Below are 21,758 nucleotides of genomic sequence, written 5' to 3'. Positions count from 1 at the left end.
GTCCCATGTGTAAAGTAGGTTTTGCTGAGATCCAGGGCACTGGGCGTCCCTGAGCAGGGCAGGCTGGGAGAGGAGTTGCAGGAGGGGGCGGGCATTCCGGGAAGGTAGGAGAGCACCTAGGGCCTAGAAAAACCCCGCTGGACTGAGGGCCCAGCTCTCACATGGGCGGCAACCACTAGGCACAGCTCGCCCAGTGGGAGAGTTCACACAGCAGGGTTTGTGATGCAAGCAAGACCTGGCCCAGGAGTGGGCGGCCCAGCTGAGCGCTAACCATTCCTGGCTCTGTGTTCCCTGGGCAAACTGGATCACCTCCCTAGGTCTTTCTGTGATGCTACAATTAGAGCCCCTGCCAGATGAAAGGAATTCAACAGAATCTGAGAAAATGGTGACCGACCAACCGGAAGCCAGGTGAAATCCAGCAGCTCCTGGAGGAGGCAGCACTTCCCTGAGTTCAGAGAAGCCGTCGGGCCCCTGGGACGCAGGCAGACATGGTTCCTCCTCCTAGAAAATGCTACGGTCCCCCCTTTTTCCTCCCACCTCCCGGCCATCTAACCCTACAGCTCTCTCTGCAATTCCCTCCCCTCCTATGGGAGGACACCGTCCAAGGCCACAGGCCCAGACTGGAGCCCTGGGTCCTCCTGTCAGCGCCAGGGCCCCAGCACCTTACTTTGGAAGGGACCTCTGGGGAGTAGAGGTTGAGGAGGGTATGTTGGGAAGATACCAGATTGGTTTGGATAGGGCAAGAGAATACTGCCTTCCACCCCCAGCAAGAACCTGACATGGGGAACTGCTAGGCTCGTGGCCAAAGCTCCCTGTCCTGGTCCTGGGGGCAAATGGATACCCCAGAGCACACACAGACTTGGGAGTTCCAAAAGGGAGGCTTACAAAGGACAACGAGACCACTTGAGACAGTCAGTCCTTCATTTTTCTCTTCGGCAACACTGGCATTGATAAAGACCCGAGTCAATGACAGCCCTCGGGAGCGCCCCTGGGCTGCTAAGTAGGGGCAGCACATGCGGTTCTTTCCCGCTGCAGGTCCCTCCCCAAGCTACCAAACCGCAGCTGCCGCCACCCCTCTATACCCCGATCTGACCCCACACACATACCAGGCCTAAGGTCCCGCCCGCCATGACAGCACCCTGGGCTTTGGGGCACTCACGGTTGAGAAGGACCAGGGCACCATTCACTCCTTCCAAAGATATGCACTGAATGGCCATTAAGTGCCAGGCACTGCCCTTGGCACTGGGACCATGCTTGCCCCTCCTCAGCCACCACGGCTGGCTTCCATCCTTGCTATCAGTGAGTCTGTTAAAACTCCCCCACTAGACCCGCATGTGACAGGCTGCTGCTACAGCTCATCAGTCCAGCCCTGGGCCATTTCACACCGGGGAGCCTCTCGCAGAGCCCTGACAGCCCCCTCACTGGGGCCTGAGGCCTGCGGTCCCCCGTCTGAGGCACCGAAGGACACATCCAGGCTCTGGAGTGAGATCCGTTCCATCCTACCTCCTCCCTCAGCCCACCCTGGGACTGTCCCCTTTGGGATGCTTCTGGAATTCTGTTCTCTAGCCTTCGGAGCCTTGAGGAAATCACCCTTTCACAGGGTTCTACCCCCAGGGGTTGTAAAAACCACCATTCCTGGCCACGCGCACCCCCCACAAACATCCCCTCCCACCCCCACCACGCGTCTGCTTGGGTCAGGGCGCGCTAAAGAGCCTGGTCCTTGGCGCTGGGGGTGGGCGCCAGGGCCCCCCGGTGCACACGCTGGTGCTTCAGCAGGTGCTGCTTCTGGCTGAAGCCACGGCCACACGCGGAGCACAGGTAGGGCCGCTCGCCCGTGTGGTTGCGCCGGTGGCGCGTCAGGTTGGGCTTCTGGCTGAAGCGGCGGCCGCACTCGGGGCAGGGGTAGGGCCGCTCGCCCGTGTGGATGCGCTGGTGGATGGTGAGCGCCGACCACCACGAGAAGCTCTTGCCGCACTCGTTGCAGATGAACTGGCGGGGCTCGCCCGGCGCGCTCAGGCCGGCCCGCGCCCGGCCCCACGGCACGCCCCCCAGGCCCCGGGCCGGCTGGGGGTCGCGCCCCGGCGGCGGCGGCGGCGGCGGCGCCGACAGGCCCGGGGGCGCCTCGGCCTGCGGCTCGGAGCGCGGCGCCGCGTCCCGCACGGCGGGCCCGGGGCGCGGCGGCTCGGCGGCGGGGGCGGCGTGCGCGCGCTGGTGGGCCCGCAGCGCCGCGCGGCTCGGGCAGCTCTGGCCGCAGCTGGGGCAGCGCGCCGCCTGGGCGCCGGGCAGGTGCGTGCGCTGGTGCTTGAGCAGGTGCTGCTTCTGGCGGAAGCTGCGGCCGCAGTGCAGGCAGGGGTGCGGCCGCTCGCCCGTGTGGTTGCGCAGGTGCCGCGTCAGGTTGGGCTTCTGGCTGAAGCGGCGGCCGCACTCGGGGCAGGGGTAGGGCCGCTCGCCCGTGTGGATGCGCTGGTGGATGTTCAGGGACGACCACCACGTGAAGCTCTTGCCGCACTCGTTGCAGATGAACTGGCGCTGCTCGCCCGGCCCCGCGGCGGCGGCGGCGGCGACTGCGGCCCGGGCCCCCGCCTGGCGCCACCAGCCCTGGCAAAGCCCCAGCCAGGCCCACTCGGGGCGGCCCCGCGGCGGCCCGGGCCGCAGGCGACAGCCCCGGCGGGCGGCGGCGGCCCGCAGCAACTCCTGCAGCCCGGGGCGGGCGCCCTGGCGGTCCCGGGCGTGCGCGTGCTGGTGGATGCGGAGGCCCACCTGGTGGCGGAAGCAGCGCGCGCACTCGGGGCACGAGTGGGTGGCGGGCCGCGAGTGGGTCTTCTGGTGCTTGAGCAGGTGCTGCTTCTGGCTAAAGCGCCTCGCGCACTCGGGGCAGCAGAAGGGCCGCTCGCCCGTGTGGTGCCGCTGGTGACGCGCCAGGTTGGGCTTCTGGCTGAAGCTCTTGCCGCACTTGCCGCACAGGTACGGCTTCTCCCCGGTGTGCGTGCGCTGGTGGATCTTCAAGGACGACCACCAGCTGAACCTCTTCCCGCAGTCCAGGCACACAAAGTGACCCTCGCCGGCAGAAAGAGCCCGGCCTGCCAGCCCCCCCGCCTGCTCAGTGGGAGGGGCCCACCTTGGACCCCCAGTCTCCTCCTGTCCCAAGGCCCGAGGCTTCCCCATGGTCTGGCATGGCGGGAGGCCCCGATGTTGCTGGAAGATGTTTTCCTTATCCTTCTCGGAAAGCTCGGCCTGTGGAACCAGCGTCTGCAGCATCCACTCTGGCTTCTCTGGCTTGATCCTCATCACCAGCCCATCTCCTGCCAGAGGCAAAGGGAGAGAGGACGGGGAGAGTCATTCACTGCCCCGGGGGCTGGCGGGAAGGAAATGCCGGGACGGCCGAGCATAGAACACGCGGCGGGAGGAAAGGATGCAGAAGAGAGCGCGGAAGAGGACAAGAGGGGAAAGGTAGAAAGGGCAGTCAGAGAAAGGCAGCTTGGGATGTGCAGAAGGAAAAGTACAAGAAAGGAAGAGACGCTGCAGTTCCAAGGCCACACCCACTGCCCCGCCTTCTCCACGCGGAGGCCCCAGGACACAAGGAAGGTCTGGGTTCCCACCCACAGAACAAGCAGAAAATGGCCACGCTTCAAAGCTTCTCATTCTTTTGCTAAGAGGATCCATGCACTGGGAGCTTGCTAAGTGAGTGCATGCCCAGTCCCCCAGTGGTGGGGTGACCAAGCTCCATTTCACAGTCAGGCTCTCCATGGCAGGAGCCACGGGGCCTGAGTGCCTCACCTTCTTCCTCCTTGACTGTTTGGCGACTTCCCCTTTCTTCAACAAAACCAAGAACGAGAAAGGAGGCTGGAAAGGTCTGAGCCCCCAGAATAGGTGTTGTCCTGCCCTTCCTAGCCCCCTGCTACTTCAGTCTCAGGAGTCCCCCCCACACACACACAGCGAGCTCAGGTCTTCGGGGGCGCTTTGTCCCCCTCGCTCATGGACCCGCACCATGACGGAAGAGGCGTGCTACAGACACTACATACAGACCGTAGGATTCCACTTACAGGAAGGTCAAAAGATGGCAAAACTAACTTACAAGTTAGAAGTCAGGAAAACTGCCGCCTCGGGACGGCGCTGTGGTTGGAAAGGGGGCCTGAGGGGTCCTGGCAATGTTCTTTTTTTTTCTTTTTTTTTAAGCAAGAGAGAGCCCAAGCGGGGGAGAGTGGGGGCAGAGGGAGAGGGAGAGAACCTTAAGCAGGCTCCACGGAGCTGGACACAGGGCTCGATCTCACGACCCTGAGATCAGGACCTGAGCTGAAATCGAGAGTCAGAAGCTTAACGGAAAGAGCCACCCAGGGGCCCCATTGTTCCCTCTCCCGATCTGGGTGCTGGTTTCATGCACATGTTCACTTTATAAGAGAAGGTATACAGCTTGTGATCGGTACACTTTTCTGTGTTATACTTCAACAAAAAGTTTACATTTAGTAAAAAGTAGGTGAAATGAAACAGTTGGGAACAAAAAATAGAAATTCTAAATAAGTTCTGATATTTAAAAGACAACAAAATAAACCCAAGGGAAGTAGGAGGAAGGAATTAATAGATAAAAACAGAGACTATAGGGTAAAGGGAACACAGAGATATAAAAAGGATTCTGAAAATCCTAAAATACTAAGGCATAAATGTTGTATCAATTTGAAAAATCTATATAAAAGGGATGATTCTGTGAGACCATATAAATTAACAAAACTAACTCAAGAAGAGGGGGAAAAAAGAAAACAAAACACAAAAAACAAAAACCATGTCCTAAAAGAGACAGAAAAGAAACCTAACATTCTACCTCAAAAATGGGCAAGGGGCCCCTTTACTGTAAAAACAGTTTCTACTAAAACTTCAAGGGAAGGGTTATCCAAAGCTTATATAAACTCTGACAGTGACTAGGGGGGAGGGAGCCCACAAGCTAGCATGATCCAGTGTCAACAAGACAAGGGCAGAGCAGGCAAGAAATTATAGGTTTAGCATTTGAAAGTAGACACCAAAAACAAACAAGCAAAACCATTGGCAAAGCAAGTTCAGCAGCATTAAAAAAACAACATATCATGACCTTGCTGGGATCTTCCCGGGGAAAGCAAAGATGGCTCAATATAGTTCATGACATTGACTTTCTAAACAGGCAAAACCTGACACAATCTCAATCCATGTAAAAATGTCATATGATCAAGTCCAACATCATTTCTGGAGGGAGAGAAGGAAGAAGGGATGGAGGGAGGAGGAAGGAAGCTCTCAGCAAACCAGGCCTATGAGGAAACTTTCTTAGGCCGACAAAGAAGCTATACTAGAAACTGCAGCAAATGTTATAACCAAAGGCAAGGGATTAGAAGCCCATTCAGGGGAGGAACAAGATGATGCTCAGGGTCACTGCCACTCTTCAACATTGTCCTTGAGGAACTAGCCAAAGCATGGGGGAGAAAAGAAAAATATATGTAAATATTGGAAGGGAAAAGAAAAGTGTCATTTGCAGATAATTATTAACATAGAATGTGCAAGAGAATCTACTGACAATATATTAGAAATAAAAGTTTCAGCGGGGTGGCACCTGGGTGGCTCAGTGGGTTAAGCGGCGGACTCTTGATTTGGGCTCAGGTCGTGATCTCAGGGTCCTGGGATCGAGCACTGTGTCGGGCTCCACACTCAGCCGGGAGTCTGCTTCAGGATTCTCTCTCCCTCTGCCCCTCCCCCATGCCCGCTCTCTCTCTAAAATAAAGAAATCTTTAAAAAAAAGAGTTTCATGGGATGCCTGAGTGGCTCAGTCAGTTAAGCGTCTGCCTTTGGCTCAGGTCATGATCCCAGGGTCCTGTGATCAAGTCCCGTATCGGGCTCCTTGCTCAGCAGGGAGCCTGCTTTTCCCTCTGCCTCTGCCTGCCGCTCCCCCTGCTTGTGCTTGCTCTGTCTCTCCCTGACAAATAAATAAAATAAAATAAGAGTTTCAGCAAGCTTGCCAGAAACAAAAACATATAAAAATTCATAAATTTTTAAAATGGCAATAAAAGCTATAAAATAACTGGGAAGAGACCTAACATACATACACTTATATCAAGGAAGCTATTAAATGTTACTGAAAGGATAAAGAAAATGTAACTAAAAGGACAGATACATCATATTCCTAGATGAGAAGGAAGTTCTTCACTCCAAAACAATGTTTAAATTCAGTGTAACCCTAATTAAGTGAATTACAAAATTTCTGATGTGCATAAACCATGCAGAAAACTCTAAAAATGAGCAAGGAAGAATTTGGCTTATACAACATCGAAAGCTAAAATACTACCACCACACACCCATGAGGATGGGCAAAACCCAGAACACTGCGAACACCAGATGCTGGCGGGGACGTGGAGACACAGGGACCGTCATTCTCTGCTGCTGGGGATGCTGCACGATGCACCCACTTTGGAGAACGGTTTGGCAGTTTCTGACAAAACAAAACATTCTCTTTCCATACGATAAGCAATCACTCCCCTGGTTATTTTCCTCAAGGAGCTGAAAACTTCTGTCTACACAGAAACCTGCACGCAGATGTTTCTAGCACCCGGAAACTACCGAGGAGATCAAGTGTCTATGTGGGTGTGCTGGGGCATGAACTGCTTCAGACTTGGAGAACCATTTGACAGTGACTGTTAAAATTATAAAGGTATCGAAACTTCCATTTCCTCCACCCAACAGTTTCACTCTGGGTGTTCATCCTAATAAATACTTGCATAGGAGAGTACAGAGGAATGTCCACAAATATTTACTGCAGCGCTATTTGTAGTTAGCAAAAGCTGGAGAACAGTCTAATTACCCATGAGTAACAGTTCCACCAAGTGATCATTCCCTTCGTAATATGGAATAGCAGGTGGCAACTGAAAAACACGCCAAAAAGCAGTATATACGCTGATGTGAAGATTTCCAAAACATTTGAAGAGAAAACAAAAAACAAATTGAGAACCAACGATCAGTCGTCTGACCCAATTTATGAAAAATAACACCCTAGCTCTCCATGTACAGACATACGCACACTCCGATGATCCACAATGAAGCCTGACGGTGGGTGCCCTGCAGACGATGTGCACAATACAAACTAGATGGGAGAAGTCAAAGGGGACCCTCACTTTAGCTGCACTGTTTGAATTTGTATGAGAATATTCAAATATTCGAATTTTAAAATCTTTAAAATATTTTAAGAAATAGGGTGCCTGGGGGCGCCTGGGTGGCTCAGTCGTTAAGCGTCTGCCTTCGGCTCAGGTCATGATTCCAGGGTCCTGGGATCGAGCCCCACATCGGGCTCCTTGCTCAGCGGGAAGCCTGCTTCTCCCTCTCCCACTCCCCCTGCTTGTGTTCCCTCTCTCGCTGTCTCTCTCTCTGTCAAAAAATAAATAAAATCGGGGCGCCTGGGTGGCTCAGTTGGTTAAGCGACTGCCTTCGGCTCAGGTCATGATCCTGGAGTCCCGGGATCGAGTCCCGCATCGGGCTCCCTGCTCAGCGGGGGGTCTGCTTCTCCCTCTGACCCTCTTCCCTCTCATGCTCTCTGTGTCTCATTCTCTCTCTCAAATAAATAAATAAATAAAAAATCTAAAAAAATAAAAAAATAAATAAATAAAATCTTAAAAAAAAAAAAAAAGAAAGAAATAGGGTGCCTGGGTGGCTCAGTTGGTTAAGCGTCTGCCTTCGGCTCAGGTCATGGTTCCAGGGTTCTGGGATCAAGCCCTGCATCAGGCTCCCTGCTCTGTGGGAAGCCTGCTTCTCCCTCTCCCACTCCCCCTGCTTGTGTTCCCTCTCTCTCTGTGTCACTCTCTGTCAAATAAATAAATAAAATCTTTAAAATATATATATATATATTTTTAAGAAATAAAAAGAAAACCTCAGTTAGAATCTGGTGGTTCGGGCTCCTGGGTGGCTCAGATGGTTAAGCATCTGCCTTCGGCTCAGGTCATGATCCCAGGGTCCTGGGATCGAGCCCCACATCGGGCTCCTGGCTCAGCGGGGAGCCTGCTTCTCCTTCTCCTTCTGCCTCTCTCCCTGCTCATGCTCTCTCTCTCTGTATCTCTGTGTCTCAAATGACTAAATAAAATCTTTTTTTTAAAGATTTAAAAAAAAAGAACCTGGGGGTTCCAGGGCCAAAGAGCCCGGCCCCCCCTCCACAGCCTCACTGGCCACCATGAGGACAAGGAAGCGGATGTGGTGACTGCGGGGATGGGGTGGGAGGGTGGGGGCCCAGACAGTACCTGTGAGGGGCCAGTTTCCCTCCTGGTAACATGACCCTGGAAGGCCTTCCCAGGTGCTTGGTTGTGAGAAATCATTTTAGCAGGAGTCATAATTTGAAGATGAAAGTGGTGATTTAAACTGCACATTGGCAGAAATTGAATACCCAATTGTAATAAGTTTACTTGACTATAAGAGGATTTCTTTAGATGTCCTGAAATGTTGGCCAGCAGATGTAATTAACGCGATAGGTGTCCAAATTGGCAGTCGGGTAGTGAATCCGAAATACACTCAGGTGAGCAGGGCATTGCTGTCCCCAAGCGACGGGGTCCCAGTTAATGCCCCAGAGCCCCACAGAAGTCACTGCCTTGCTCTGATTAAACCTGACCTTGATGTTATCATGGTGGCCGACGGCTGGGGAGGCAAGCCCTCTCCGGCCAAAAAGATGGGCCTGGCCTGAAAGCCCAGAGAACATTCCTGTCCGCTGCTGTCAGGCCCAGAGCAGGCACAAGTGAGTGGGCTGTGCGAGCGTAGGCCCCTCTGGTGTGCACAGGGACTTCAGTCATCAGGCACACCTTCCCTCGGGGCTCAGGTATTAACACAAAGAAAACAGGCCCTGGCCTGTCTGTCGAAGGAGTCCTAAAACAAAGGTTCAGCTCCTCTGTCATCATAAAAAGGGTAATTTTTTAAAAAATTCTAAATGGTTCGGGGGCGCCTGGGTGGCTCAGTTGGTTAAGCGACTGCCTTCGGCTCAGGTCATGATCCTGGAGTCCCTGGATCGAGTCCCACATCGGGCTCCCTGCTCAGCAAGGAGCCTGCTTCTCCCTCTGACCCTCTCCCCTCTCATGTGCTCTCTCTCTCTCATTCTCTCTGTCTCAAATAAATAAATAAAATCTTAAAAAAAAAAATAAATAAATAAAAATAAAAATAAAAATAAAAAATTCTAAATGGTTCGGATAAAATACAAAGGTGCTAAATGGGGAGCTACTGCTCAATGGGGACAGAGTTTCTGGGGCGATGAAAATGTTCTGGAGATGGTGGCGCTTGCACAACCATGTGAGTGTACTTAATACCACAGGCTTGTACACTTAAACACGGTTGAAATGGTAAATTTCACCGTGTATATTTCATCACAATAAGAAAAAAACACATAAAATAAATAGGAAAAAAAAAAGAGGTAAGCTCGTAATTAACTGAAAACTTCAGCCATCCAGAAAGAGTCCCTCCCTCCCTAAGCCTGGCCAGCAGGTGCCCAGCCCCCCAGTGCCTCCGACCTCCAGGGTCAAAGCCGGTGTTCTCCCACCTCTTCCCTAAGACCCCAGGGTCTCAGAAGCTGCCAGAGGTGAGGGAGAGGGCCCTGACCGACACATCTCTCATGCCTGAACTAGGAATTACTTATAAGTTTCCCTGGGAAAAGGTTCCTTCTGCTAAAACATCTGGAACCACCTGTCCTCAGTTTTACCGTAATTATGGTAACATCAGTATCTCTTGCGCTCTCACACACACACACCCCGAGGGCTCCCAGCCTTCGAAGTGACATGGCAGTGGTGGGGAGCTGGCCTGGGAAGTGGGGTGACTGTGCTCCTGAAGTCTGCGTCAGGAGCCGGCCCCAGGATGTGCGGTATCCGTGTATCATCCCACCCCCTCTGAGCTGGAAGCTTCATTCCTTTATTACTCTACTGCCTGATTTTTGTCTCCATCTTAGGTTCATTGTGATAATTATCCTGGGAAGGTTGGGGCTCTGGGGTCCGTGGGGCAAGGCCCTGGAGGGGAGGGGAGGTAAAGAAACCAGAGTCACTGAGCCAAGGGGCAGCGTTCCCAGGGACGGGCCCTGCCCCCTCTCCCAGGACCAGAGCCATTGGGCAGCAGGGTGGTGAGGAGGTCGGGGATGCTGGGGGCTGGGGGGCCTTGTGCCCAGAGCGCAGGACTCTCAGCTCACAGCAGCACCTGCCTGGCAGACACCAAAACTGCCTGCCTGTTTCCTCTCCACCGCCCATGAACTCTGAGCAACCCCAGGAAGCTTTCATGGACCAAACCGAAGGCACTTTCCTGATCAAAACCAACAGGGATCGTCTCACCCAGAGCACTGGTTTTCAATGTTAGATCAGCGTGACCACCAGCAGTTAGCAAACGCCTCACTCGCCCTCCCGCCTGGCTTTCTGCACCGGTGTGTGCGCGTCCCCTTGCCTAGCGAGGCACAGTGGCCTTTTGTCATTTTCTTAGCTCCCGAAGTCGGTCTTCTTTGCCTTCTTTGACGTGACCTTCCACCTCCTGGTCCCGCTCTGCAATTCTACAGCCCACAGGCTCCTAGTGAGGGCAGCACCTCACACACAGGGGCAGGACAGGGGCCAGGGCGGGGAAGACGGGCCTGGCAGAGGAGGCCGCAGGGGGCTCCCACCGGTCCCTGAGCTCCCTTACCTGTGCTTGCGCCAGCCAGGCCACACTCCATCGGCGGAGGCTCCCAGGCACCAGCGCTTGCCCTGCCGTCTGTGGGTGAGAAGGGGGCAGAGGAAGGAGAGCTGGCCAGTGGGACAAGGACCGAATGGGGCCCCCCCGCCCCCCTGCCACCTCACAGAATGTGTTCCCTCTTTTTCAAGAGCTTCTCTGTCCCTGACCTCAGTCATAAGTGCAGGGCTTTTGTAAAATTGCACACATACCTGCTAGGCGGGTAGAACAGGCATTATTCCCATTTTATGAGGAGGAAACTGAGGCCAGGGAGGGCCCCTGACATGCCCCAAGTCACAGAGGCAGCTGAATGGTGGCACCAGGGGAGGCCCCAGCTCTTCTAACTCCCAGACCAGAGCCTCACACCCATGGGCTCAATATCAGCAGGGTGGGGGGTGAGAGATGCCACCTAGGAAACTCAGCTAAGCCCGGAGACCCACCTGAGTGGTTGTGGAGACACCCTGGAAGACACCCTCACGGGCCCCTCTCCTTCAAAGTCCCCTCCCGTCCCTACTGCATGCAAGATCACACACAAGCCATCTGGGGGGGGACCCGTGAAAGAGTTCACCCATCTGGGGCTCATGTTTTTTCTTTGTTTTAATGCTCAAGGTTTTGGGCACGTCCTGACTGGCTCATTGTCAGGGACAGGTCAGCTGGGGGGCCCCAAGCTCCACTGGCTGCCCCTGTACGTGGGGCGCTCTCCCCCAGATCCCTGCATGCCCCTCGCCTTTCAGTCTCTGCCTCAATGCCCCCTCCTCCGAGTGGCCTTCCCTATCACAGCCCTAACCCCACTTCACATTCCTCCTTGACACTTTTCGCCACCTGACCTGGTATTTACTTGTCTGCGTATCCCGTCATCTTTCGAGAAGATGGGACTTTTCCGTGCTCACTGCTGAATGCCCGGCCTGGGAGAGAGCCCCCAGCCCGAGGGCACTTCCGGTGGTGTGTGGCCTGACCGGGTGGCCGGCTGACCTGCACTCAGCGGGGGTGGTTCATTTCCTGCACGCAGTGCCGTGGGCGGCCTCTCCTAAGGTACCCTCCCGTGCCCACGCCTGCCAAGGCCCGAGTGAGGATCTGGGGCACCTGCCCCACACAGCCCAGATGCCCCGCTCCCCTGCTGCTACAAAGGGGCTTCTCCAGGTCCCGGTCAGGGCTTTCTTCCCGGCACCTCCGCTCAGTCACCTCACAAAAAGCCATCTCCTCTTGCTCTCCACCTCGGGCCCTCAAGAAACCTCATCCCAAGGGCGTCCCCCCTCCCCTCTCCCAGGTCCCCTTCCAACAGCCACTGGGGTGGGGGGGAGGTGGGCAGGGACCCAGGCTGGGAATCTGGGCCCTGCCAAGAGAGGTGGGGGCAGGGGCATAAGGGCAAATATGAATTTAAAAAAGAAAGAAATCATTTTCCTGAGGGCAAAAGGGGAAAAAAACTCCGGCCCTTTCTTTTAGAGCATTTACTTAAGAAAAGTTGTCATTGTGAATGTTTCTCTGCCCCTTCGAGAGGCATGTAAATCTTTCCAAAAGTTACACAAGCCTCTTGGGAGCTTTACAAACCCTCCGCCCCCACCTCTCTCCAAGCCCTGGGAGCCACCTCCTTGAAATGTAAACACCAGGGCGCCTGGGTGGCTCAGTCATTAAGCGTCTGCCTTCGGCTCAGGTCATGATCCCAGGGTCCTGGGATCGAGCCCTGCATTGGGCTCCCTGCTCGGCAGGAAGCCTGCTTCTCCCTCTCCCTCTGCCCCTGCTTGTGTTCCTGCTCTCGCTCGCTCTCTCTCTCTGTCAAATAAATAAATAAAATCTTAAAAAAAAAAAAAAAAAGAAATGTAAACACCAAGGGAGATGGTGACCCACGGAGGGTGGGTGGGGGCCTGACTTCCTGGGGTGCCCGGCTCCAGGCTGCAGAACTATCCCCTGTCATAAAGATAGGAGACACACCCTGTTCCTTGGGAGAAAGGCAATTAGCAAACACAGGTGGCCACCCCAATGGCCAGGTGAATTTAAGATGAACTCTGGGTGACAAACGGTGCCATCGGGGAAGTCTTCTTGCTGAGGACGAGTTACACTTTATCTGGAGACCGTGTGCAGCAGGCCGCGTCAGCTGGGCTGTGTAAGGGAGAGGGGATCTCCTTCAGCTTCCTAATCTCTTAGCGGATCGCCTGTGATGTGCATCTCTTTCTGCTTTCATGCTTATTCGATTTTAAAAAAAAAACAATTTCTCTTTTTCTCCTCCTTTTGTGGGGCGCTTTTCTGAGTTGGCTGGAGATTTTGTTTTTAATTCTATTTCCCCAACAGGGGTATGCTATGCACCCCTACTGTGGTTTCTTACAGATGCTAAAACTGGTGCAGAGAAAAAGCAGGCAGGGACAAGAGCGTAGGGAAAGGTGCAGGGGGAGGCCCCAATGGATGGATGGATGGATGGATGGATGGACGGACGGATGGGTGGGTGGATGGATGGATGGATGGATGGGTGGATGGATGGGTGGGTGGATGGATGGATGTGTGGATGGGTGGATGGGTGGATGATGGGCGGATGCTGATGGATGGATGGGTGGATGGGTGGATGCTGATGGATGGATGGATGGGTGAATAGATGGATGGGTGGATGAGGATGGATGCATGGATGGATGGATGGATGGATGGGTGGATGGATGGATGCATGGATGGGTGGATGGGTAGATGGATGGGTGGATGCTGATGGATGGATGGATGGATGGATAGATGGATGGGTTGGTGGATGGATGGATGGATGGATGGATGGATGGATGGATGGATAGATGGATGGGTTGGTAGATGGATGGATGGATGGATGGATGGATGGATGGATGGATGGATGCTGATGCTCCTGCCTTGGCGCCACCTCTTCCCTCCAGGTTACTGTGTGTCCCATGCCTTGGGGAGGCCTCTCACCCACTGCAGATAAGATGTCCTCTTAAAGAGGCTCAGAGGACTGGTGAAGGGGGAGGCACCTTAATTCAGGAAAACTCAGACAGAGGGGCCGAAGGCCAGGGCCACAATTCAAGACAGAGGGTAGGACCTTGGCCTTATTCACAAAACCCCTACATGACAAAACAACGGGCCTCTTGAGCCCAATCAAATAGGTCCTACTTGATCCATTTTGTCTTCCAAGGAGTATTAGGACCTACAAATCAGCTCAGGTGGCAGAAAGGCTTCAGTTCTTGATGAATAATTCACAGCGAGCTACAGAGCAGCTCCCTGTGTCCCTGGGTATTCTGTCCCAGCCACACCAGGGCTCGGGGTGGTCCCAGTAAGCACAGGAGGGAAGGGGACCCCCGTGGGCCCAAGGGGAAGAAGTAAGAAATGAGAGGGCAGGGGACAGGAGAGGCACAGAGGACAGGAACGGGGGGCAGGCCCCCATGTCTTGAGGGCCCACCTCCAACTGTGTGCTCAGGTAGGATGTGTCTAGAAAACAGGCCAGCAGGTGTCCTGCAGGTAAAAGCCTGAGAAAGCCGAACGGAGGGAAGTGTCCGCGTGTGGCCACGTGTCTGCAGGTCAGCCAGGCCCCCCCAAGCTGCACCTTGTCTAACCTTCCCTCTTCTTCTGCTTCCACCCTGCTACGCTGCCCTACAGGCCCCTTCTCAGCCGCCACCCACCCACCGTCCCTGACCCATGGCTCCCCCGACCTGGCCTGGCATGCAGGCTGCCCGGCAAAATGCCCCTGCCGGATACAGAAGGCAACAGGCCCAATCCAGCACCGCTGCCAGTGCCCGCACTGAGTCTCCAAAGGCTGCTTGGCCTATCACACAGGGCCCTCACCCCAGTGACCTCTCCCCTCCTGGCCGAGCAAGTTCTATGGAGTGTGGGACACATGCAGGGGATGGGTCTCGGGACAAGGCCTTGGTCACTTCCGCCTTCCCAGCACCTGGCTCTGGGCCTGGGCCTCCCCACACTGGGTCAGGCTGCTGTGGGATGGGAGCCCCCTCCATGAGAGGCCTCCAGGGGCGGGGGGGGGGGGGGGCAGCTGCATGACAACTGCCAGACCACACAAAGCGAGGATTGTGCCCAGCAGCAGGTGGTGAGGTCTGGGGGCAGGGGAAGGGCTTTGCTCTCAGCAGAATCCTGGGGGCAGGGAGGGGAGTGGACAGCAGCTGGGGGGAAGAGAAAGGCCACAGATGGGAGGGGCAGTGCAGGGACATGGCCACGGCTCCCCACATCCTCCCAACCTCAGGCCCCTGGAACTTTTCCACCAGACAAGCACAGCCTTCTTCACAGATCAGGCCTCAGGCAGGACAGGGGAAGTGAATGGCAACTCATGTGTCCTTGGTCAGTGGTGGATCGGGGATTGGCCACATGCACCCACCAGGAGCTGAGGCTTGGAGGGGTGGCACCTCCCCAAACCACGGCCAAAGGGCCCAGCTCCCAGGCCCTTCTCAGTCATGAGCTCCCACCGGGTCCACACCCAGGTCCTTACCAGTCACCACTGCTCCCCTACACCAACAGCCCCTTGCCCCCACAGGAAACCCCGGGCAGGGGGTCCTCTTCCCAAAGTGCCCCCTGCACATCAAGCTGACCCCCTTTGCCACACCAACAAGGTTGCCATGCATCCCGAACGGCCTACCTTTCCATTAACCACATCTTTCCCACCCCTCAGCTGTTCTGACCCCACCTGGTCCACAGTGCATGGCCCACCCACCCAGTCTCCCACCCTCGCCCCCCATGCTCTAATCTGTCTGGCTTGCTCCCAGCTTTCTTTCCTAGGGGGTTCCTGGTTCCCTGCAGGTAGGCCTCACTTCTCATCTCCTTGCCCTGACCCACCACGCTTGCTCACAGGGAGCCAGACTCAAGACTGTGGCTCAGGACAGCATTTGCAAGGGGGTGGCCCCACTCAGGCTCCAGCCAGCCTCCACCCTGGAGGGATGCTCTCAGAGTGCTCCCTAGGGGCCGACGTTCTGCCTCTCCTAACCTCATTTATTGAGGGGCATGGAGGACATCCCTGAGATCTTGATATTGATCTGGCCATGCAAAGAAGGGGTGCTCAGCCAAGACTCCGGTATGGACAGGGAGAGAGCCACTGGCTGTTGAGCCCCACTGTGCACCGAACAGTGAGCAGGCATCGCCCATTTCATCCTTCACGACCAATTACGGCTGAGGACCCATGGCTCCGAGAAGTTAAGTCATTTCCTCAAGGTCACACAGCTAGTAAGAAATAGAGCCAGAACCAAACTGGGGTCAACCTGCCTCCCCCAGAGCTCCTTCTCGGGGACCATGTCGCCTCCTAGAAGGAAGTACAGGACTTAGCAAACCTTAAACCATCCATCCCTCCTTTTCAGGAGTCTGGCTTCTATACCCACATATGATTACTCAAGTTTACATAAATTAAATTTTAAATGCAGTTTCTCAATCACACTGGCCACATTTCAAGTGCTCAAGAGCCTCATGGAGCTCGAGCTACGGTAAGGACAGCAGAGGACATTCCTGTGTTCCCAAAGCTCCACCGGATGGCGCTGCACTAGGACCGGAAGCTCCTGGAGGGCAGCGGCCGTGCTCCGTTTACAGGCACAGCTAGCTTTCTTGTACTTCGCACATGTTGCATTTTTTTTACAAACTGAAGGTTTTTGGCCAACCTGCGCTGAGCAAGTCTACTGGCACAATTTTTCCCGACAGCATTTGCTTACTTCCTGTCTCTGTGTCATATTTTGGCAATTCTCACAATATTTCAAACTTGTTCATCATTACTATATTTGTTAGGGGGGATCTGTGATCGGTGATTATGACCTGCGGAAAGCCCAGACGATGGTCAGCACGTTTTGGCAATAAAGTATTTTTTAATGAAGGTATGTATGTCATCACTGCAGACATACGGCTGTTGCACACGTAGCAGATACTGTATTGTGTAAACAGAACTTGTATGCTTTGAGAAATCAAAAAATTCACTTGATTCGCTTTATCACAATATTTGCTTTACTGCAGGGGTCTGGAAACGAGCCTGCAATATATCTGAGGTGCACCTGTATACTGAATGAATGAATGAATGAATGAGTGTAGGAGTGAAGAGGGGGCTCCTCTGGCCCCAGTCCTTGGTCAGATGACAACCATCTAGGGACCAGGTGATGGGGTTTTCTGCCTGGGAATCCAATTGCAATTACTGTCAGTGGATGTTTTCATCTACAATACGCGATTACAGGCACCGGAGAAGAAACTGATGTAAACGCTAACCGCACACACGATCACATCCAGAAACAATCGTGTCTAACATCGAACACAGCTCAGTAAACCGAGGTTCAGGGGTGCAAACATACAGAGATGCTTGTACATGAGAACAGCGGCAAACCTGTCTGTAAAGTACGAAGAAACTGAGAAACCCACAGATCCGCCGGCAGACCCACGGAAAGCAGCGCGCGGGCCCGAACCACAGAAGCACCGACACTACCCGGCGCGCTCGTGAGCGCGGACATGTGCGCCTACGCGTCACAGTTACGCTCCCCGCTGCCCACTGCTCCAGGAAAGGGAACTCAGGGAGACGGAAGCGAGGCAGTATGATGGGGGACGGTCACCCATTAGGGCCCCCATGCTGGGGGTGGGGGATGGCACGGGGCCAGCCAGGGCTGCGGCTGGCTGGGGAAAAGCTGGCCCGGCACAGAAAGCCATAGACAGAGAACTGGGCTCTGCCGGGCAAGCCCAGAGCAGCAAGAGACCCCTCCCGGGGCCAGCGTGCAGGGGGTCTAGCCCCAGAGGAAGCAGCAGACCCTTTGCCCTGGGAACCTGAGCTCCACAGGGCCAGCCCCTCAGCCGAGTCTGCTCCCAAAGGCTGCCCTCTCCTCAGGACCCCCACATCAGGCCCATGGCAGGCCTAGACTGGGAATCAGGGCCCTGAGTTCTAAGCCACCAGTGGTTGACAAGTCACTTTACCTCCGGGCCTCGGGTTCCTAAGGTGAAGGTGACTGAAAAGGCCTGCCCACAGGTTTGTCTCGAGCACTGGACGGGACCAGTCTGCAGCACACTGTGCTCCCCGCAGCCTACAAACCAGCCGTGTCTCTCTCACCCACTCCCCGTTTCCTAAGCCCCCTCCAAAGGACCACTGCTGCTCACTCTTCCTAAACCTTCACTCCTCCAGCTGCTTCAGAATCTTCAGAGGCCCCCAGCACCCACCCAGTCACCCCAAACTCTGCTCCCCGATGTGAGCGGGCCTGGCAGGAAGAAGAGGGTGTGCACGGATTTTCCTGTCGGGACCATTTCAAGGCCGTGCACGGCTCCTCGTATAGGTCACTGGACCCTCAACAGCCCTGGGGGAGGCCCTGGACTGGGTGCGGGTACCTCACAGGGTAGGAGTGGAGGCGGCTGTGCGGGCGGTGGTAAGGAAAGCAGGGCTGGAGGCTGGGGGGCCTGAGCGCCAGGCAGGGGGGCTGGGCTACAAGCTTCAGATGCTTCTGCTGGCCTACAGCTCAAAGCCTCAGCTTCACTGAGGGGAAGGAGGCAGTGTCTCCTGTCTCCCAGGACCTGTTCCAAAGCCACCAGGCCCTCCCCCAAGGCCGTCCTACAAATGCCACTCCTGTACAAGGCCTGTCCCCTGGGGTTGTGTCCTGGCTGGCCTCTGGACAGTCCGCTAGACACATCAGACCTCCCACCTTCCTCTCATCCAGAGTTCATGACCAACGAGGACACACAAACCAGTGGCTTTAAAATGTTATCAGAAGCACAGCACAGCTGCTGCCAGAGCCCCTGGAGACCTGCTTCCCATCTTCTATGGCCCCCGGGCCCACAGACAGACAAGCAGGCCCAGAGGTCCTAGCTCAGACCAGGGAAGTGTCGCGGCCACTGCCTAGAGGCCCACCTCCATCCCTCACCCCAGCATGAGCATGCCCAACGTCCTTCACGACTCCCACAAGAGTCCCCAACCCCTCCAGGGCCTCCACCCCATCTTCCTCTCCCCTCCCCCACCCTGCTCCTCAAGAAGGCCTCCCTCCTCTCCAGCTTCCCCAGACCCGCACTCAGCACTGGATCAAGTGTCCCGTGCACCTCCCACGGTTGCCCTTCTTCCAAGCCCTGCCCCTTCCCCCTCTTCTGCTCCAAGACCTTCAGACCTCGATCTCCCAAACACTGTGGTCCTCAGTCCTAGGAGAGGGGTCAGAAGAGCAAGGGGAAAGGGCGGGCCATCCTTCCACAGAAATTATCAAATTATTATTTGGAAAATAATAACACTTATTCCTATAGATAGACTTGTCCTATCAAGCAAGGGGGGAAAACAGTGGGAAACATTCACAAAGTGCAAGACAAATTATTTTTAGGTCGCCACATTGCCGTCACCCCCTCTTTGCCTCCCACATTATAATAACTGTAACTCAGGGTTGCCCTGGTAAGAACAGCCCAGTTTAATGACCTCAGGCTACTTCCACCAGCATCCCCTGGGAACCAAGTCCATGGAGAGCCGGGGCAGCTGCCTTATCCTATCATGCCTGCCCCCCGCCTCCCGGAGGTCCAAGATGTAACCCCAGGCCAGTCTCAGAGGTACCTCCTTCCAGGGCTTCTGCCTCCACCCACCCAACGTTCACCCCTTTGGGGGGACTGCCCCACCCCACCTCCCTGCCTCTATGCCTGTCCCTCACCCATGGCCTCCACATCCCCAGCTCTGCTAACCTGTCTCCCTTTAGAGGCGAGATCAGCACCCACATTCCTTGCCCAAGGTCCAAGACTCAGGAGCCAGCCAAGGCCGGGCGACCCCCATGACCCAATCTGAAGGCAAGACATGAAACTGACTGCTAACAACACTTTGAACAGATGTCACATTTTCATTTATAAACACTTTCCAACCCCTTGCTTCATTCAAAAGAGCTTGGAAAGGGTAAGAGTAAGGAGTGTTTCTCCCCCCTGACTCCCCGCTTGCCGGATGAGGAAAGTAAAGCCCAGAGGTGACATCCATTGCCTCATAGACAGTTAGACCTAAGGTCTCCTTCTGCACACTCTGACCATACTCTTCCCTCCCAGCCAACACTGCACTAGGAAATCTGGGATTCCTCAGCTTAACTCTCACCAAGGGTGCAGGTGCATGGGTCACCCCACCTCCACCAAGCTCTGCACTTTGTCCTGGGTAGCCCTTGCCTCTTCAGGGGGGACAGTGGTCTTCATCAGGCCTCTCAAAACCACCACCACCTTTCACTACCCCAGACTACAACTGTCACAACACATACATCGTTAAGTTGTACCAGTGCTGTTTTTAATACCTCCAAGATCTCCTACTGCCCCACCTCAGTTTACGCCTCACTGTTTCTTGCCCAAAGACTGTACTAGTTTTATAGCTTATCTTGCCCCTCCAATCCATTCAATCACCCAGAACTCAAAGCAATTTCCCTAAAATTAAAATGAGGACATGTTACTACTTTGCTCAAAATACTTCCCAATGGGTCCCCAGCACTTTCAGGTTCAGCTAAAAATTTCTCGGCAAGACCATTTAGAACCCGGCCTCTGCTCGCTTCCCCTGCCTCCCAGCTCTCCACTGTCCCAACATGTGACTCCCTGACCTTGCAGCATCTTGGCCGGCCTGTGACCAGTCTTGGAATACTCTTGCCCAGCTCTTCTCTGCCCAGCCTAGATCAGGGATCGCTCTGAGCGGGAAGCCTTTTTGGATATGCCAGGCTCAGTTAGGGGCCCTTCTCTGTTTGACCTGTGTACCCACCCAGCCCGCTACCATATACATGGTATAATAATAATTTATCTGTCTCCACAACAAAAGTGTAAACATCTTAACATGGAGTATTTCTCTCTCCCCAACATCCGGCCCAAGGTCCCATGTGCTGTAAACCATTAACAAAAATTTTAATAAAGAAACACTTACAATACAGAAATTTAAGTCCAAAACGGATTAGAAGCACAGAATCATGGAACCTTAGGGTTGAAAGGAGACTAATATCCTCGAATCTCTTCATTTTACAGATGAACACAGGGACCCAAAAAGAAGAGCTAATAGTGGAACCTGGACAGCCACCAGTGTCAAGCTCCGGGGCTCTGACCACACCCACCCCCAGGTCTAGCTGACCAGGACACGCTCCAGGCTCCTGGGCTCTGACCACACCCACCCCCAGGTCTAGCTGACCAGGACACGCTCCAGGCTCCACCCGCCCAAAGGACGGATTCTCCTCCACCTTTACAGGGGAAAGAAGCCCCCAGCTCCTACCCCCATCCCCACCCCCACTGAGGTCTTGACTCCTGTGCCCATTTTCCTGGAATGGAGCCCCACCCCCAAACACACACACACACGCACACGCACACACACACACACACACACGCACGCACTTCCAATTTCTGTGGTGCTTCCCTCTCGTTCGCACTCCCAATCTTCATGCCCACTCATTTAATCCTTTATTAAGCACCTACTCTGTGTCACTGTGCGGCGAGCACTGGGGCTCCTGCCCTCCAAAAGCTCGGTCTTTCCGACACAGCCGACACAGCCCCGAACACAGGGCCAGCGCTTGGGCAGAACGCGCCCGAAGGGACCGGGGGTCAGCCCCCCCCACCCCCCCCCCGCTGACCAACCCGTCCCTCCCGCTCTCCCGGCCCCCCTCCTGCTCTCTGCCCCCGCCTGCAGCCCCCTCCCACGCACGACCCGGGCCCCTTTCCCCAGGGGCTGTGTGGGGGCGAGGAAAGTTCGGAGCCGCAACGCCAGGGGCTCAGGGGGCCCCGAGACCCCAGAGGCCGCCGCCAGCCCGAGGCTGGGTGGAGGCAGCGCGCGAGGAGCGGGCCGGGCGCTGGCCCCACAGCACGGCCCGTCCCTCCGCACGCCCCTCCCGCCCGGATTCGGAGGGACTCGGAGGGAGGGGACGGGAATAAATACCTTGACTTTGTGGTTAAGGTTAACGGGAACTGCCACCCCGGGGCGACTTGGGCACTGGGCTGCCCGGCCCCGCCAGTCCCGGGACAGGCGGGGCGGGCGCCTCCCCCTGATTGGCTAACGGGCCGGCCATCCCCGGGGCCGTCCCGCCGCCTGATTGGCTGCGCCGCTCAGATGACCAGCTCCTCCCTATCGGAGAAGCCCGCGGGGCGGCCCCTTTGTTCTCCTGAGCCAATAGCCCTGGTGGGCGGGCTGACCTCGCCGCCCGCTGGGCCTCGCGGGGCCCCGCGCGGCGTTAACGCTTTGGCCGCTGGCGCGGGACCCG

General features: G+C 55.4%; 2 protein-coding genes across 4 annotated transcripts in view; both read right to left on the bottom strand.

Annotated features, from left to right (window-relative positions):
- The window catches only part of LOC118554798 (uncharacterized), a 34,224-nt gene extending 12,687 nt beyond the window's left edge, over nucleotides 1–21,537 (bottom strand). For 2 of the 3 annotated variants that reach the window (XM_078059717.1, XM_078059718.1), the window contains exon 1: nucleotides 21,437–21,527. The gene's annotated coding sequence lies outside the window, so the exon portion shown is untranslated. Of the gene's footprint in view, nucleotides 1–21,436 lie in introns of all 3 variants that reach the window. The other variant, XM_078059719.1, reaches the window with a different exon arrangement.
- Nucleotides 904–21,543, bottom strand: ZNF775 (zinc finger protein 775). Its single transcript, XM_036122653.2, has 3 exons — nucleotides 21,437–21,543; nucleotides 10,633–10,701; nucleotides 904–3,302 (listed from the first exon to the last, which is right to left on the bottom strand). Exons 2-3 carry the CDS (start codon nucleotides 10,661–10,663, stop codon nucleotides 1,705–1,707), a joined length of 1,629 nt encoding a protein of 542 aa, XP_035978546.2. The 5' UTR covers nucleotides 10,664–10,701; nucleotides 21,437–21,543; the 3' UTR covers nucleotides 904–1,704.
- Nucleotides 21,544–21,758: the final 215 nt, after the last annotated feature.

This window comes from Halichoerus grypus, chromosome 12 (assembly GCF_964656455.1).
Source record: "Halichoerus grypus chromosome 12, mHalGry1.hap1.1, whole genome shotgun sequence".
Taxonomy (NCBI): Eukaryota; Metazoa; Chordata; class Mammalia; order Carnivora; family Phocidae; genus Halichoerus; species Halichoerus grypus.
Note: the sequence above shows the minus strand (reverse complement) of the source record. Positions and strands in the feature narration are given on the sequence as shown.

Coding starts and splice junctions, on each gene's coding strand:
- ZNF775 (XM_036122653.2), bottom strand. CDS start 10,663: ATGGAGTGTGGCCTGGCTGGCGCAAGCACAG. Junction 3,303..10,632: donor CCTGGCTGGCGCAAGCACAG/GTAAGGGAGCTC, acceptor TGCCTCTGGCAG/GAGATGGGCTGGTGATGAGG.